The sequence below is a fragment of the Sminthopsis crassicaudata genome, chromosome 5 (assembly GCF_048593235.1).
Source record: "Sminthopsis crassicaudata isolate SCR6 chromosome 5, ASM4859323v1, whole genome shotgun sequence".
Taxonomy (NCBI): Eukaryota; Metazoa; Chordata; class Mammalia; order Dasyuromorphia; family Dasyuridae; genus Sminthopsis; species Sminthopsis crassicaudata.
Window position 1 is genome coordinate 249,844,946 of NC_133621.1, and position 19,965 is coordinate 249,864,910.

A 19,965-nucleotide genomic window follows, 5' to 3' on the forward strand; every position below is an offset into this window, starting at 1 on the left:
TCACAACCTATTATCCTATATCTTTACTCTTTTTTGTTGCTAAACTCCTTGAGAAAGTCATCTACAATAGATGCCTCCATTTCTCTCAATTTCTAATTCCTCTGAAGTCTAGCTTTGAACTTTAAAACCTAAAACTGCTCTCTCCAAAATTACCAATGCTACTTTAGCTCAAATCTAATTGTTTTTTCAATCCTCATTTTAAAATCTCTTCAGCTTTTAACAAAGTCTATTGACCTCTTCTAGATACTTTTTTCTCTCCTAGATTTCATAACCACTTTGCTCCTAATTCTCCTTTTGTCTACCTGCCTCTACTCATTGTTTCTTGCAGGGTTTCTTCTCTTGTTACTCAATATTATCTCCTTTGGTGATATCATCAAGTCTCATAGGTTCAATTGCCATCTTCATGAAGGTTGTTCTCAGATCTATTTATCTGATCTTGACATCCCTCTTTACCTCCAGTTCCATATCACAAACTACTTATTAGATATCTTTGAATTGGATATCTCAAACATTTCAAAACCAATATGGCCAAATTAGAACTTATTATCTTTATCCTTCACAGAACTTCCTTTTTCCCTTGTCTATTACTGCCAAGAATACCACAAACCTCATAATAGCCTAGAGTCACAACTTTTCATTTGCGTTCATTCTTTATATCCAACATGTTCCCAAGTCTTGCCATTACCACTTTTATATCTCTCACATGGACTCTTTTATCCTCTACCACCACCATGACATAATATAGGGTTTTGTCACCTCTTGCTTAAACTATACAAATATCTTGTTATTTGGTTTCCCTTTCTCAAGTCTCTGTCAATTCCAGTTCCTATTCCCTAAAAGTGAGATTTCTAAAGTACAGGTATGACTATATCATTCACAACTCATTAAACTCCAGGGAATCCCTAGTACTCCAAGAAATGTATAATCTTCTGTTTGGCTTTTAAATCCCTTCACAACTTGGTTCCTTCCCACCTTTCCAATCTTATACTTTACTTATACTTATACTTTATACTTTATACTTATACTTTATACTTTATACTTATACTTTATATATACTTTATACTTATACTTTATACTTATACTTATACTTTACTCCTAGACAAATTAAGTAACACTATCTTTCTTGCTTTGCTTGTCAGAATTCTTCATTTCTTGACTTTGTCAAATAGTGAAATGTTATCCTTAAGTAGAGGCAAGGTATAAAGAACCAAAATAAGAGAAACTTCTCTGACTACATCATTTTGCTTTCTTGCTAGTCATGCTACCATAACATCTTCCTAATTGATCTAAACATAAGGTAGTGATGTCTTTGTCAATAGATGTGTTGAAACAGATGTCAAATAACCACTTTTCAAGGAGGGGTGTATAAAGGAGTTCTCATTTGGGTGGCAAATGGAATTAGATGACTTTGAAATTCTATCATAACACTGAAAATTTAGCAATCTTTGAAAAGATTTTTAAAATTTATTAATTTTGATGCAGTGTTGGCATAAAGGACAGTAGAAAGGACCCTGGATTTTTTTGAGAAGTAGGTTCCCCAAAGAAGTTCAATTCCTTGTTGCTTACTTAACATCTAGATAACTTTCAACAACACCAAACTGCTTCATTTTTACTTTTCATCCCAACATTTGTTTTAAAATTTATCCCAGCATCTAATATTGTCACCAATACATCATACAAGTAAATTTTTGTTGAATTGAATTAAAAATCAGCTGAAATTTCAAGGACTATTTTCTAATCTATGATTTTGTAATGAAAACATTTGGATTTTCCCCCCTTTCTAGTCTTAAATTGTTTTCTTTTTCTTTCATACTTGCAAAGACTACATTCTTGTTCTTAATAAGCTGGAGTATGGAGATGCAGAGTTTTGACCTTTTTACCTTATATTCTAGCAATGAAAATGACCTAAAGTTTATATTTTGTAGTTGTTAATCACATGTGTAGCATAATCTTTTTACTTTATTAAACCATTTTCCCTAAGCTGCTTATTAAATATTTGGTTTTCTGTAACACATCCTGGAAACTCTAATTGCCAACTACTACAATAAACTACCTTTTTTTCTCTTCATTCATTCATCAAATATTTATTCAGTTCTTTATTCCATGCATTGTATTGCACTAGATTCTTAAATAGAAATATAAAACAAAACTGCCAATATGTGGGATAAATTCTATCTAGTTGGATAGACAAAACACCCCTATATACACACAAAAAAGCATTAAATTAATGATACACATAAAATATACAGTAAGTATGCACTTAAGTACCACATGATTGGTAAGGCAATAAGTGTTATATGAGATATGATGTGAGAAATATGACTAAATAAAGTGGCAAAGTAAGATTTCAAGGAGAGGTTAAATTTTGAATTAAATATTGAAGGAAAGAATAGACTTTGGTGCAAAGGATGAAGAAGATGTCCCAGGGGAATAGAAGATAAGCAAATAGGCATTTTTAATTTTTTTAGCAATTTGGATTTTATTAAGCATAGTAACATCTATATATACATACATACATATATATATATATATTTGAAAAAGTAGCAGAAAGTGTATTTACTTATTTACAAATTCACATATGAATTCACAGAACTTTTGCAATAATTCTTCAACCTGAAAGTTTAGGATATTAAATCACAAAATTTACAAACACGGGAATACCATATGCATCAAGCTGGAAAGACTTATTTGGTTAGACATCTTTAGGTATATTAAATATATCATTTCAAATTACTGATACTGAGAGATTGCAAGGTATGTGAATACATGCAAATGTGAATATAATATTTTTGTTACATCAAAAGATATATGATTTTGTGTTTGGTTATCCCTTCCAAAACAACTATATAGTTAAAATGGTGTATATGTGCATATACATACATATGTGTATGTATATATATATATATATATATATATATATATATATATATATATATATATATATATATATGCATATAATATTGTATAATTCAACTCAAATTTTACAGTAAGGTTCTGTAAACCCCCCATAAAAGAAGAAAAAATTCAGACTTCTTCTCTGATACAAAGGGAAGGTGCCAAAACATTTTACATGGATTTTTCAGATCACAGGGCATTGCATTCCTTACCCACACAATGTGAAAGGATTAACTATAGAAGATTTTGGATACTATACAAAGGTACTAAAAGACATTGGATATTTTAAGTAGAAAAATAATTTTAGGAAAGGATGGTTTTGATTTTTGCAAAATTAATCTGACAAAGGTGTGTGGCATGCATTAAAGTAGGGCAAGACTTGTCTGAGAGACAAGTTATGTTTATTGGTTTTATACTGGCATGACGCAATAAGAACCTGAAGTAGGATTATTAATTATCTTGGTGTGAGATGATAAGAACTTAAAGTATTACAGTAACTTTGGTAATGAAAAATAAAATAATGGTGTAAGAGATTATTTTTTAAAAAAAAAAGTATGTAGTGACTTAGTGCCCATTTGGATGTTGCAGGCAAGTAGGGAGAGGAGTTGAATGTGACTTCTCTACCTCCAGCCTAAGCCTGTTAGAAATAACTGCTGAGGCAGAGCCAAAGTGGTAGAGTAAGGAAGAAACTTGTTCAATCTCTCCCCAAAACTGCTCCAAATTTATTTAAATAATGACTTAACAAATTACATAGCATCAGAACACCCAAAAAGATGGAGTAGAACATTTTCCAGCCAAAGACAACTTATAAGGTCAGCAGAAAAGGTCTGTGATATGAGGGTGGGAGTTGAGCATGCAGTCTCATCGCAGCCTCTGCCCCAGCCCCAGCCCCAAAATTGGACCCAACTGGGCCCCAGCACAATCTCTGAATAAGCAGCAGTACTGGTGGTTTCCAAACCTGTCAGCCCAGAGACAGCCCAGAGAAGGTCAGCAGAAAAGATCTGTGGCGCCAACATGGGAGCCTAGCATGTGAGCCAAGTATAATCCTAGTACAGGCTTCCAGGGCAGCCCCACCCAGCCCCAGCTCAGATCCCAGCATCAGTGAGGTAGGACCTTTGAATCAGCAGCAGTGCTGAAGGCTTTTGGACCTTTCAGCCCGGAAACACCAGAGAGTATTCAGAAGATCAACAGAAAGAGTCTGTAGAAATGGGATGGAAATCCAGTGTGAAGTCCCAGTGCACAGCTCTGGCTTCAGCCCCAGCCCTAACCTCAACTAGGCATCAACGAAAGAAGGTTCTGTTGCTTTAGCACATTAGATCTTACAGCTATTGTGGGGCAGGTACATCCCCTGAAATTCCAGGGTAGGAAAAAAAAATACTTGTGGTGAGATTTCTAGAAAGATCTCTGAAAACAGCTACACATTCATCTGAAGCTGGAAACAGAGACCTATAACAAAGAATTTAAAGCTGAGTAATAGACTAGGAAAATGAACAAACAAACAAAAAATTCTGCCCATTGAAAGTTATTGTGGTGACAAGGAAGATAAAAACACACTCAGAAGATGATAGCAAAGTCAAAACTACTACATCCAAAACCTCCAAGAAAAATAAGAATTGGTCTTAGGTCATGAAAAAGCTCAAGAGGTACTTTGAAAATCAAGTAAGACGGATAGAGGAAAAAATGGAAAAAGAATTGAGAGTAATGCAAAAGGAAAAACAAAAAGCTAATGAGAAGAAAAAATGGCCAATTGGGAAAGGAGGTACAAAAGCTCACTGAAAAAAAAATATTTCTTAAAAAATAGAATTAAAGCAAAATGGAAGGTAATGACTTTGTGAAAAATCAAGATAAAATCAAGCAAAAAAAATGAAAAAAATAGAAAAAAATGTGAAATATCTTATTGAAAAAGCAGCTGAACTGGAAAATAGATCCAGAAAAGAAAATTTTAAAGTTATTAGTCTACCTGAAAGTTATGATAAAAAAAAAAGAGCCTGGGTGTTATTTTTCAAAAATTATCAAGGAAAATTGTCCTGATATTCTAGAACTAGAGGGTAAATTAGAAAATGAAAGCATACACTGATCACCTCCTAAAAGAGATTCCAAAATGAAAACTCCCAGGAATCTTATTGGCAGATTCTGGAACCCCACAGCCAAGTAGAAAATATTGCAAGCATCCAGAAATAAACAATTCAAGTAGAGTGGAGTCACATTCAGGATAGATTTAGTAGCGTCTACATTAAAGGATTGGAGGGCATGGAATATGATAAATCAGAGAGCTAAAATTTCAATCAAAAATGACTTACCCAGCAAAACTGAGTGTAATCCTTTAGAGGAAGAGGTGGTCATTCAATGAAATAGAGGGTTTTCAAGCATTCAGGATAAAAAGGCCAGAGCTGAATGGAAAATCTGATTTTCAAATATAGGGCTTTTAAGAAGCATAAGAAAGTAATCAGAAAAGTGATGTCATAAGGGACTTAAGGTTTATCAGTTTACAATTCTACATGGGATGATAGTATTTGTAATTCATTAGAATTACTCATTAGAACTTTCTCATTATTATGGCAGTTGGTAGGAGTATATATAGATAGAGGGCATAGGTATGAATTGAATATGAAGGGATAATATCTTTTTTTTAATGATGAAATTAAGGGGTGAGAGAGGAATGTAATGTGAGAAAGGAAAAGGGAGAAGTGAAATGATACATATTACCTGCCATAAAAAAGAGGCAAAAAAAAAAAAAATTTATAGTAGAAGGGAAGAGGGAGACAAAAAGGTGAGTGAATCTTGCTCTCATCAGAAGTGGCTCAAATAGAAAATAACATACATATTCAATAGGGATATAGAAATCTATCTTACCCTGTAGAAAAATAGAAGGGGAATGAGATATGGGAAAGGTTAAGAAGGTGATAAAATAGAGGGCATATTGGGAAGGAAGTGGTCAATAGCAAAACACTTTTGAAGAGGGTCAGGATGAAAAGAGAGAAAGAGAATAAATGAGAGGAAATGCAGTTAACAATAGTAATTAAAAACATTTCAACGCAAGTTTCTCTGATGAAGCTTCATTTTTTAAATATAGAGGGAAATGCACCAAATTTATAAAACTCAGAGCCATGTCCCAGTCCATATATGATCAAGAACTATGATCTGTGACTAAAGGGCTATAAATTCACGCATATCCTTTGACCTAACAACAGCACTATTAGGCATGAATACCTGTCAAGGGCTAGAACTGAGCAAATGCACTTGGATAATGGAGCAAGTGAGACTAATTGCCAATTGGACAATTCTCTATTAACATGTTTGAAGGATGACTCTCCCCAACTATTCTGTGCTGGCTTGATTGGTGGGTGTGGAAAAAAAGGGGAAGTGACTTGTGTGGGTGGAGTAGGATGAGGAAATTGAGGCATCCTCCTGGCAGTGGAAAGAGAAGAAGGAGGTGTGGAGATTGCTAGATCTAATCCCCTGACAGTGACCTCAAAAGACCAAGAATAAAGACTTTTGATTATCCTGACTCTGGCTGATTTCTGGGAAGACAGATCCAGCATTTGGGATCCAATGTAGACCAGACACCCTACCTCCACTGAAGTCCTCCTCTGACCAGGAGATTAGGTGAGTATTCTAATAAACAAATAAGGAACTTACCTTGTTAAGGGTTAAACCAGCAATCTCTTATAACTGAAATGGGGCAGATGCTACCTAAAGACATTCCCTCGACCTCAGCCAACTCAGCCCCAGCCGCAGCTCCAGCCCTAGCCCCAGCTCCAGCCCCACGCCCAGGAGTGGTGCTATAGAGAGTATAATTAAGATAATTGAGGAGCAGAGTTTACTTGTCACCTGGGTACAGATTGATAAACTCTTGGGCACATTAAAACGCACGTCCCCTTGGTTCTTAGAGGAAGAAAAACTAAATGTAGATAACTGGAAGCTAAAGGGAATTCAACTGAAAGAATTTCACACAAAAAATGGGCCTCGTTCAATTTCCGCATAGGTATTTTATATATATAGCGTAGTTCAATTAGCCTTAAACTATCGAGCAAGTTGTAGGAGAAGGAAAAGTTTTTAAAATGAACAGAGGAGGATGTGTGAGGAAAAACGAAAGATAAAGATCTTGCCCAAGGGCAAGGGGATTTAAATGAGGAATTAGGGTGTGATGACTCTGACACCTATATGTCTGGCATAGGAGAGGAAAAATAGCAGCTGAAGGTAGAACTGCCCCTTTGAGATGGACATTTGAAGGAGAAACAGGAGTTTTTACTCCTTTTATAGTTGAAAAAATCCCCATCAATCTGTGGGGAAGAGACATTTTACAACAATTAGGGTTAAAAATGAGTACTTTGTTTTTTTAGGCAGAGCTGCTTTGAAGGTCTGCCACCACTTTCACCTGTTCCTATCCAATGGAAAACTGATACACCAGTGTGGATAGAACAGCGACCCTTAGGGAGCGATAAAATTCAAGCCTTATTAGACATAGTACAAGAACAACTTGACCAAGGACACTTACAACCTTCTCTAAGTCCTTGGAATTCCCCAGTATTTGTTGTAAAAAAGAAATCTGGAAAATGGAGGATGTTGACTGATTTAAGAAAGGTAAATGAACAGATGGAAACTATGGGAACTTTTCAACCTGGACTTCCATCTCTTACTCAATTGCCTAGAGAATGGCCTCTGTGGGTTACAGATATTAAGGATTGTTTGTATTCTATCCCTCGAGATAAGGAGGATGTGAAAATATTTGCCTTTTCAGTACCCAGTGTTAACTTAGCTGAGCCTTATAAAAGATATGAATGGACAGTTTTGCCACACAGCGAATGAAAAACAGCCCTACTATGTATCAAATGTATGTTGCATTTCCAAAAGTAATGTTATTACATTACATTATTGGGATGTGCACCTGAGGAACAAATGTTAGAAGCATGTCTACAAAAAACCATAGAAACACTAATGAATTATAAATTGCACATAGCTTCAGAAAAGATTCAAAGACATGCTCCTTTTCAATATTTAGGATATGAAATATATCCTAAGGTGCTTACAGTACAGAAACTCTCCTTAAGAACAGAGAAGCTAAACACCTTAAATGACTTCCAGAAATTGATAGGAGATATCCAATGGATGTGTCCCATGCTAGGCTTGACTACCTGTCAATTACAACCATTATATGACATTTTAAGGGGAGACAGTGCTTTAAATTCACACACCAGCTTACAAAAGAAGCTCAAGAGGCTTTGAGACAAGTTGAACTGGCTTTATCCAATGTGTTTGAAAGAGTCACTCAAAAACCCTTGGAAATATCAGTTTTTGCTACACAAGAGGCACCCATAGCAATCCTTCATCAAGGAGACAGTGTGATAGAGTGGGTGAACCTCCCAGCATAACCAGAACAAAGCCTTATTCCTTACCCAGTGCTTGTGGCTAGAATTTTATTAAAAGCCATTAAGCGAGCAGTACAATTATCTGGAATAAGATCTGACAAGATATACACCTTTTATACTAATGCACAAGTTAATATGTGCTATGAAACCATCCCAGAGTGGCAAATTTTATTAGCCATGGATCCAAATTTTACACACAGGTCTCCATTAAAAATAACCAGACGATTACATAATTGGCTATGGATTCTTGAAGAAAAGGTTTCTAAAGTTCCTCTTAAAGGATCAACTATTTTTATTTATTTATTTTTCCTCTTTTTTTTATTAATTTTATAATTATAAATTTTTTGACAGTATATATGCATAAGTAATTTTTTATAACATTATCCCTTGTATTCATTTTTCCAGATTTTCCTTTCCCTCCCTCTACTCCCTCCCCTTGATGACAGACAATCCCATACATTTTACATGTGTTACAATATAACCTAGATACTATATATGTGTGTAAATACCATTTTCTTGTTGCACATTAAGTATTAGATTCCGAAGGTATAAGTAACCTGGGTAGATAGACAGTAGTGCTAAAAATTTACATTCACTTCCCAGTGTTCCTTCTTTGGGTGTAGTTATTTCTGTCCATCATTGATCAACTGGAAGTGAGTTGGATCTTCTTTATGTTGAAGATATCCACTTCCATCAGAATACATCTTCATACAATATTGTTGTTGAAGTGTATAGTGATCTTCTGGTTCTGCTCATTTCACTCAGCATCAGTTCATGCAAGTCTCTCCAAGCCTTTCTGAATTCATCCTGCTGAGGACCAACTATTTTTACAGACGCATCCAAACATAATATTTGTGCTGTATACTCTCATGACTTAACTATACAGAGAGTAATCAGAACTCTTTTTCAGTCCACTCAGCAGAATGAATTGTATGCAATCATTCTAGCTCTTGCTTATTATCTGGGAGACATATTCAGTAGGTGTGGCACAAAGAATTGCCCCAGCCCAAATAAAATTTGTAGCCTCCAATATATATCAGCTCTTTAAGGAACTTCAAGAGCAAGTGAGAAAGCATCCAGGTAAGATTTATATTTTTCACGTCCAATGGACTTCCAGGTACTATTTTTGATGGTAATTCAAAGGTAGATACCCTTCTAACCATGTTGGCCAATACTCCTTTAGTGCAAGAAGCCCAAGAATCTCATTCTAAATATCATCAGGCTGCCCAAGCTTTACGTTTACAATTTGGAATAACAAGAGAAGAAACCGGGAACATAGTAAAAGCCTGTACAGCTTGCCTTCCTTTCCATGCTCCTACACTCCCTCTAGGGAAGAACCCTCATGGTTTGAGACTTAATGAAATTTGGCAAATGGATGTGACCCATTATAAATCTTTTGGTCGTCTATCTTTTATCCACGTCATGGTAGATACCTTTTCAGGATTCACTTTTGCAATCCCAGCAGCAAAAGAAGCAGCCCGAGTGGTCACTGAATTCCTTATATAAGCGTTTGCAATTATGAGTGTGCCACAAGCAATAAAAGCAGACAATGGACCCACATATACTTATAAGCATTTTGCACATTTTTGTGCACAGTATAAGATTTTACATGCCACTGGCATACCTTTTAATCCTCAGGGCAATAGTAGAGAGAAGAAACAGAGATATTAAGACACTCCTCCAAAAACAAAAGAAAAGGGGAGCCACGGGTAATCCTAGATAACTTCTAAATTTAGTTCTCTATACCATTAATTTTTTAATTTTTCACAAAGATGCACTGGTTCCGGCAGGCAGGTTTTATAACCCACCGGAAGGGCAGTGTCCAGTGAGAGCAACTCCACTGTCTTTAGATAATCGCCAGGTCATGTGGAGAGACCCAGAAAGTGGTGAATGGAAGGGACCGGATAGGTTAACTGCTTGGGGGGAGAGGGTTTGCTTGTATCTCCACAGATGGAGAAGGAATCAGATGGGTGCCAATGAGCCGTATTTGCCTTGTCCATCAGAGAGGGTCCATCAGACCCTTGAAACAAAGAAGACCCAAGACACATCAGAGGGTTCTGTTGCTGACTGTGCCCACCACTGAAAGAACCTGGCAGTTATGGTGTTTGACTCATGGACATCAAAAATTGTTGGACTTTAAAACCCTCAGGAAACATTGGATTCTCTGAGGCATCATAAGACTGTTGCAGGACTTCAAAAACTTGTGGGGATCATTGGATTCCCTAACATGTGAAGTAATGGACAATAGATTGGTTTTGGACTATTTCTTGATTGCTGAAGAAGGCGTATGTATGACTGATGTTTACATACTCTCCTTCTAGGACTTCTGGAAATCTTTTACAACACCATGTTGATTCATATTGTTTGTTATATCACAATTTGCATGTACAATTCATGTTTGTTATACCTTATTGAGCCTGCACTGACTGTGGGGAGAGTTATCACTAATAGCCTCTGCATTATTGCTATGTGCTTGTGTAATAACTCCCATGCTGATGGGTTTGTGCATACTCGTCTCTAATAAGACCCTTCAACCCAGAAACCCACTAGCAATACCCACTTCCCTTTGGTGCTTTTCATCTCCCCTTCTGGGAAGTTAGGAGGGGCGTGATCACCTCCTTTTTGGGATTCTCACCTCCCTGAGAAGTCAGGCATGGTGTGACCACCTGTGTTCTAAAACAAAAGAAAGTGGGAGATGTAAAGGGCTAGAACTGAGCAAATGCACTTGGATAATGGAGCAAGTGAGACTAATTGCCAATTGGACAATTCTCTATTAACATGTTTGAAGGATGACTCTCCCCAACTATTCTGTGCTGGCTTGATTGGTGGGTGTGGAAAAAAAGGGGAAGTGACTTGTGTGGATGGAGTAGGATGAGGAAATTGAGGCATCCTCCTGGCAGTGGAAAGAGAAGAAGGAGGTGTGGAGATTGCTAGATCTAATCCCCTGACAGTGACCTCAAAAGACCAAGAATAAAGACTTGATTATCCTGACTCCGGCTGATTTCTGGGAAGACAGAGTTCCAGCAAATACCAAAATATATTTGGAGGGGAAAAAAAGGAAAATGACTTTTGTGTATAAATATATTCATAGTAGCTCTTTTCTCAGGGCAAAAAGAAAAAAAAAACTGGAAATTAAGGGAATGCCCACAAATTGAGGAATGGCTCAATAAACCATGCTATATGTTTATGATGGAATATTATTGTTCTTGGGGAAATGTTGAGCAGGATATTTTCAGGGAAAAAAAACTGGGAAAGTCTTCTATGAACAGAATGAAATGTACTATATACAAAGCAATACCAATGTTCTGGGATGACCATCTATAAATGACTTTGCTATTATCATTGGCACAATCATGCATGACTACTCTGAAGAACTTATGATGAAAACTTCTATCCATACCAAAAGAAATAACTGATTGTGTCTGAATACAGACTGAAATATTTTCTCTCTCTCTCCCTCTCTCATTTTAACTTAATTTTTCTTGAGGATTGTTGTATTCATTAGTTGGGAAATTTGTGTTTCTTTCATAGCTTGACTTTTATGGAAATGATTCATATATCACATGTAGTTTCTTAATTATGGATGGGAATAAGGGAGAGAACCTAGAACTTGAAAATCTTTTTTTTTTTTTTCTGATGCAATTGGGATTAAGTAGTGACTTGCCCAGGGTCACACAGCTAGGAAGTGTTAAGTGTCTGAGATCAAATTTGAACTCAGGTCTCCTGACTTCAGGGCTGATGGTTTATCCACTACACCACTTAGCTGCAAATCTTTTTTTTAAATATTTTAAAAATGTTTTCAATATAACTACTAAAGAAAAATTTAATTTAAATTAATTTAAAAAGAAAATTCATGGAGAAAAAATTGCCTTGATTATTTTCAAGAAGAGTCTAAATTACCACTTTTAAGAGATGTTACAAAGCAGATGCCTATTCAGATATGGGTTAGGCTAGATGACTTTCTGAGGTCTCTTTCATCTTAGACTTTGTGTCTAAAAATATTCTTAATATCGTTATTTATACACTTTTTTCTCTATCATTCTAGGTAACAATGAGCGGGAGAGAATCGCACGTATGTATTGTCTTTCTCTAATTCTTGAATAACTTGTCTTGTTCAAGTAAAAGCAAGCATCCAATTGCTTTTTTATTTACAGATTATCCTTACTGGTATCCAGAGTGGGAAGTACCTCGACCAATTGTGTGTGATCCCCTATGTATATTTTGTTTAGTTTTCAGACTCTTTTTATTAGTAGTGGCTGTTGCTATAGTTTTCCTATTACAGCATAAATTTCCAAATATACGGTTAGAAAAAGATCTATTGTTGGCTGAAATATTAGCACAAAAAAAATCTGAGAAAGATGTAGAATCAGAGAGTGATAGCATCAAATCAGTTGTAACCACTCAAAATGTAAGGGAACTAGCCAAACCCTGAGGGATTGGGGAAAGGCCATAGAATCACTGAGTCTGAATAACAGAAGAAAATCTATTGTAAGCCATTAGAAGCTATGATGATTTTTTTTTTATGAGCTCTTAGTACAGACAAGAAATAAGATGGTTAAAAAGAACTGGGCAATGAAATTAAAAGTTTTAAACATATTTAGGTTCAGCTCTTTAAAAGTGAAAAAAATTCCCTATTCCATTATATTTAATAAGGATATTTCAATTTTAATTGTTCTCTGAATTTAACTTCATTAAATTTTTAATGAATTATTACATTTGCCCCGCTTTTTCATAGTCAATATAATATTACTACTTAACTATTGGAGAGATCTATGAGAACAAGTATTTATGTTTGGAAAAGTTTTTAAAGACTTCAGAATATTCCGTACAGTTGAGTTGTAGTGTCTCTACAATTTATTGAAAGATTTAGGAAATTGTTTACTCAACTTTTGTAAATCTAGCTAATTATTTTACCATGTTTCCTTGCCTTTTTGCTGACAGCAAGTATTAATAAGTGCCACAAATTGTGTTGTGGTTTTTTTTTTTGCGATTGTGATCCAGGCATTTTGTGTGTGGGTAGAAATATATAGAATTTATCTGTATGTGTAGGAATAACATAAAAATGAAAACTATTAATTTATAAACCATTGTTAATTACTTATAAATTCATAATGCATTAATTAGGACTTCATAAATGTACAAGGGATCTGAAGAAGAAATGCCTGATGCAGCAGAATGTACAAGTGACATAATCTTTTCAACCACATTCTAGCATCCTTTGCTTTTTTCTGATAGATTTTAAAAGAGCTTTTGTTTATGTTCTTGGGTATATTATTCTCTTTTATAAAAAATCCTGTTTCAATGCTTAAACCAGTTGGAGCTATATTCTTTTGTTTGTGATATTACCACTCTGATGACAGCGAGATGAAAGCTCAAAGTTTTTTATTTGCAATTCTTTTATTACTAGCAATTTCTTTATTACAATCTTCTATTTGGTCATTAATAGGTCTACATCTGTCTTTTTAGAAGTATTTATTCATGAAATTTAAAACCATTCCTCATCATATGAAAAAATGTTCTAAGTCACTATTGATCAGAGAAATGAAACCACTTCACACCTCTCAGATTGACTAGTAACAGATAAGGATAAATGTTGGAAGGGAATGTGAGAAAATTGGACAGTAATACATTGTTAGTGGAATTGTGAACATATCTAACCATTCTGGAGAGCAATTTGGAACTATGTCCAAAGAGTTATCAAACTGTGCATATCCTTTGATCTAGCAGTGTCTCTATTGGGCCTGCATCCCAAAGAAATCATAAAAAAGTGAAAAGGACCCACATGTTCAAAAACGTCTGTAACATCCTTTTTTATAGTGGCAAGGAACTGGAAATTGAGTGGATGTCCATCAGTTGGGGAATGGCTGACTATGTTATGGCATATAAATGGTTTTTTGTTTTTGTTTTTGTTTTTGTTTTTTAATTTATTTACTTATAATTTTGACAGTATATATGCATAAGTAATTTTTATAACATTATCCCTTGTATTCATTTTTCCAAATTATCCCCTCCCTCCCTCTACTCCCTCCCCTTGATGACAGATAATCCCATACATTTTACATGTGTTACAATATAACCTAGATACTATATATGTGTGTAAATATCATGTTCTTGTTGCACATTAAGTATTAGATTCCGAAGGTATAAGTAATCTGGGTAGATAGACAGTAGTGCTAACAATTTACATTCACTTCCCAGTGTTCCTTCTTTGGGTGTAGTTATTTCTGTCCATCATTGATCAACTGGAAGTGAGTTGGATCTTCTTTATGTTGAAGATATCCACTTCCATCAGAATATATCTTCATACAACATTGAAGTGTACAACACTCTTCTGGTTCTATTCATTTCACTCAGCATCAGTTGATATAAGTCTCTCCAAGCCTCTCTGTATTCCTCCTGCTGGTCATTTCTTACAGAGCAATAATATTCCATAACCTTCATATACTATAATTTACCCAACCATTCTCCAATTGATGGACATCCATTCATCTTCCAGTTTCTAATGGCATAAAAATGTTATGGAATATTATTGTTCTATGAGAAACAATCAGCAGGATGATTTCTAAAGAGGCCCAGAGCAATTTACATGAACTGATGTTAAGTAAACTGAATAAAACCAAAAACACATTGTACACAGCAACAACATGATTATGTGATAATCAACTCTGACAGACATGTCAATGAGGCAATTCAAGCTAATTCCAATAGATGTGTGAAAGCCATCTGAATCCAGAAAGAAGATCGTGGAAATTGAATGTGCATCACAATATAGTATTTTCACCTTTTTGTTGTTTGCTTGCTTTTTGTTTTCTCTCTCAATTTTCCCCTTTTGATCTGATTTTTCTTGTGCAGCAAGACAAATGTGGAAGAAGAATTGCATGTTTAACATATATTAGTTTACTTGCTGTCTAGATGAGGGTATCGGAGGGAAGGAAAACACAAGGTTTGCAGGGGTGAATGTTAAAAATTATCATTGTGTATATTTTGAAAATAAAAAGCTGTTTTTAAAAAAAATCTACTTATTTATAGCCTTATACCATCTTTCTTTTGTGGGGTTGCTATTGATTTAATATAATTTCATTTATCTTAAATAACAGATCCTTCTCAGACTTATTTCATGGGAAGATATTTTCCAAATTTATAGTTTCTCTCTCTTGCCCCCTTATTCTAGGTGTATTATTTTGTGTTTTTTTTTCCTTTAAAGACTTTTAAAATTTTTGTCTTATCATAATTATTTTATCTTGATATTTTCTTGTTTGACTAAGAATTATTTTATTCATAGTTCTGAAATATTTCTGCATCTATTTTTCTTCAGCCAAAATATATGGCTTTTCATATTTGTTGGTAATCAATTATTGAATGTGTGTGGTGATTATATGAAATAGAACGGTTATCTGAGACCATTGTTTTTCATACTAGTTTCTAGTTTTCTCAGAACTTATCGAATATAGTTGTTCAAATAAGTTGTCTTCTTGACTTTATTCAACATTGGGGTTGTTGAATTCACTTTGATTCTGATTCCCTCACTTCATCTGTTTGATCTAGTCTTTTTTCTTTTGTAACCTATATCAATAATCTTGATGATTGATGTTGTTCAATCTTTAGTCATATCTGTCCCATTCTGACTCTTGAACCAGAATATGTCAGACCTTTCTGTCACTCATGTTCATTGATTGCACAATACTATCTCTCCCCCTCATCCTTTACCTTCCCCTTCTTCTTTTACCTTCAATCTTTCCCAGCGTCAGTATCATTTCCCATGTTACATGGCTAAAGTGTTTAAACTTCAGCTTCAGCATTTTTTTCTTCTAATGAATAATCTGAATTAATTTCCTTAAGTATTGACTGATCTGATCCCTGTTGTCCATGGGACTCTGAAAGAGTCTTTTTCAGCACCATAATCGAAAAGCATCAATTCTGGGGGCATTTAGCTTTCCTTTTAGAGCAATTCTCACCTTTATACATTACTACTTAGAAAAACCTTAGATTTTACTTCATAGACCCTTATTAGCAAAATGATATCTCTTTATTTTAATATGCAATCCATATTTGCCAGACCTTTCCTTCCAAGGAGCAAGAATCCTTCAGTTTCATGGCTTCAATCATGAGCTGTGGCATCTTTGAGCCCAATGATGCTATCAGACTATTTAACATTGTTTCCATTCCTTCTCCCTCTGTTTGTCAGAAAGTGGTGGGAATAGTTGCCCTGATCTTCGGTTTTTTACTATTAAGCTTCAAGTCAGTTTTTATACTTTCCTTTTTCATCCTCCTCAAGAGGCTTCTTAATTGTTCTTCACTTTCTGCCATCAGAACAATATTTTTCGCATATTTAACATATATCTGTTAATATTTTTGCTGGCAACCTTAATTAAAGCTTTTGATTCATCCAGCCTGGCATTTCACATCATGTAATTTGCATATAAATGAAATAATATGACAGTACACAGACTTGTCATACTCTTTTCCTAATCCTACATCACTTAGGTTTTTTTTTTCATATTTGGTTCTAATTTTTACTTATTGAGTGAAATACAAGTTCTTCACGGGACAAGTAAGATGATGTGGAACTCCCATATTTTGAAGATGTGCCACAGTTTGATGGGAAGCACACAGTCAAAGGCTTTAATGTATTCAATGAAGCAGAAGTAGATGTTTCTTTGGAACTCCCTTGTTTTCTCCCTAATGTAGTGAAGGCTGGCAATTTGCTGTCCAATCCTTCTGACTCTTCAAAATCTAAGTTGAACTTCTGTTAATACTTAGTTCACATAATTGCTGAAACCTAGTTTGCAGAATCTTTTTTTTTTTTAATTTATTTATTTATTTTTTTTCTAGGCTACTCTTTTTTTTTTTATTCATTTTTCCAAATTATCCCCTCCCTCCCTCTACTCCCTCCCCTTGATGACAGACAATCCCATACATTTTACATGTGTTACAATATAACCTAGATACTATATATGTGTGTAAACACCATTTTCTTGTTGCACATTAAGTATTAGATTCTGAAGATATAAGTAACCTGGGTACATAGACAGTAGTGCTAACAATTTACATTCGCTTCCCAGTGTTCCTTCTCTGGGTATAGTTATTTCTGTCCATCATTGATCAACTGGAAGTGAGTTGGATCTTCTTTATGTTGAAGATTTCCACTTCCATCAGAATACATCCTCATACATTATTGTTGTTGAAGTATATGGTGATCTTCTGGTTCTGCTCATTTCACTCAGCAACAGTTGATTTAAGTCTCTCTAAGCCTCTCTGTATTCCTCCTGCTGGTCATTTCTTACAAAGCAATAATATTCCATAACCTTCATATACCACAATTTACCCAATCATTCTCCAATTGATGGACATCCATTCAACTTCCAGTTTCTAGCTACAACAAAAAGAGCTGCCACAAACATTTCGGCACATACAGGTCCCTTTCCACTCTTTAGTATTTCTTTGGGATATAATCCCAATAACAGCAAAGGGTATGCACAGTTTGAAAACTTTTTGGGCATAGTTCCAAATTGCTCTCCAGAATGGCTGGATACTCTCACAACTCCACCAACAATGTATCAGTGTCCCAGTTTTCCAACATTCATCATTATTTGTTCCTGTCATCTTAGCCAATCTGACAGGTGTGTAGTGGTATCTCAGAGTTGTCTTAATTTGCATTTCTCTGATCAGTAGTGATTTGGAACACTCTTTCATATGAGTGGAAATAGTTTCAATTTCATCATCTGAGAATTGTCTGTTCATATCCCTTGACCATTTATCAATTGGAGAATGGTTTGTTTTCCTATAAATCAGGGTCAGTTCTCTATATATTTTGGAAATGAGACTTTTGTCAGAACCTTTCCTTTTAAAAATATTTTCCCAATTTGTTTCTTCCCTTCTAATCTTGTTTGCATTAGTATTATTTGTACAGAAACTTTTTAGTTTGATGTAATCAAAATCTTCTATTTTGTGATCAATAATGATCTCTAATTCTCCTCTAGTCATAAATTCCTTCCTCCTCCACAGGTCTGAGAGGTAGACTATTCTCTGTTCCTCTAATCTATTTATGATCTCATTCTTTATGCCTAAATCATGGACCCATTTTGATCTTATCTTGGTATATGGTGTTAAGTGTGGGTCCATATCTAATTTCTGCCATACTAATTTCCAGTTTTCCCAACAGTTTCTTCCGAATAATGAATTATTGTCCCTAATGTTGGTATCTTTGGGTTTGTCAAAGATTAGATTGCTATAGATGTACCCTTTTTTGTCCTTTGTATCTAATCTGTTCCACTGATCTACTGGTCTATTTCTTAGCCAAATGGTTTTGGTGACTGCTGCTATATAATATAGCTTTAGATCAGGTACACTTAGACCACCTTCCTCTGAGTTTTTTTTTCATTCGTTCCCTTGCAATTCTCGACCTTTTATTCTTCCATATGAATTTTGTTGTTATTTTTTCTAGGTCATTAAAATAGTTTCTTGGGAGTCTGATTGGTATAGCACTAAATAAATAGATTAGTTTGGGGAGTATTGTCACAAGCAATGATCTTATAAATTCCATACTTCGCCATTTTTGAGGGGAGTTTAGATCAGACTCTCCTTTCAAGATGTTATATAAAGGCTGCATCAAAGAAATAGGAATAGGGGTATAAACCCTTAACCACTAGTTTCTGAAATAGGTTCAGAGTATTCACCTTGTCTAATTGTAAATTAGGTATCTGATTATAACTGTAGAAGTCCACTTGCAGAGTCCCAGAGAGATCTATCCCACTGCTTGTTGATAACAATATATCATTACTAAAATGGAGTATCATGGCATGAAGCCACATCTTCTAATTGATTCTAGCACTTGCTCTACGGACACCTGATACAAGGTGGAGCTAAAATACATCCCTTGTGGGAGAACTTTCCATTGGTAGCACAGATCAGGTCCTGCATTTTTTTATAGAGAGAATGGTAAAGGCAAATCTTTTCTTATCCTCTGGGCCAGAGAGATGGAGAAGAACCAATCTAGTATATTTATTACCATAACTGGCCAGCCAGTGGGTACTAGATTAGGAGATGGCATGTCAGACTGTAGGGCTCCCATAGGTTCAATAGTAGCATTAACAGCCTTAAGGTCTACTAGCATTCCGAATTTCCCATATTTTTTCTTTATGATAAATACAGGGCTATTCCTTGGGCTGGACATTGGTTCTATATATCTGGCCTTCAAATTGTTGTTGCACACTGAAAAAGGCCGTTGAGGTACCCAAGCCTAGGTGTTAGATTTCCATGTTAATGATGTGGGCATAATATGAAAGGTGGTATCCAAACCCCACTGACCCCAATTAGAATTCCTGTGGAAGTTGTATATAAACTGAGGCCCCATAAGCCTTCAATATATCCCTGCCTCATAGATTGTACCTGAGATCTATGACCACCAGGGGTCGCAATATCCCCTATTTGTCTGCAAACTGCAAGGGCAGGTCTTCTGCTATAACTCCTTTAGATATAACAACTGCAAGGACATCAATTTGAAAGGCACTGGAGCGGACATTCTCACATGTCTTTATCATCTCTTCCAGGCCAGCCTCCCATCTAAAGTAAGCATGGCTTTTTGGCAGTTAGTATTAGCATTCTCCTGTGCCAATTTCTATATAAGTAGGCTGGAGGCTTCTCCTCTGCCCACTGACCTTTCAACAGCCACCTGTAGGTGGGCCACAAAATCATGAAAAGG

The 19,965-nt window shown here is 35.3% G+C and overlaps 1 protein-coding gene across 2 annotated transcripts in view; it reads left to right on the plus strand.

Moving 5' to 3' along the window:
- LOC141544517 (GLIPR1-like protein 2) overlaps positions 1-19,965 on the plus strand; it is an 84,512-nt gene that overhangs the window by 32,742 nt on the left and 31,805 nt on the right. Inside the window, exons 5-6 of one of the 2 annotated variants that reach the window (XM_074270792.1) lie at positions 12,310-12,336; positions 12,419-12,779. In XM_074270792.1, the coding sequence (XP_074126893.1) occupies positions 12,310-12,336; positions 12,419-12,696 (305 nt within the window). In that variant the 3' untranslated portion in view covers positions 12,697-12,779. Of the gene's footprint in view, positions 1-12,309; positions 12,337-12,418; positions 12,780-19,965 lie in introns of those variants that run through there. The other variant, XM_074270791.1, reaches the window with a different exon arrangement.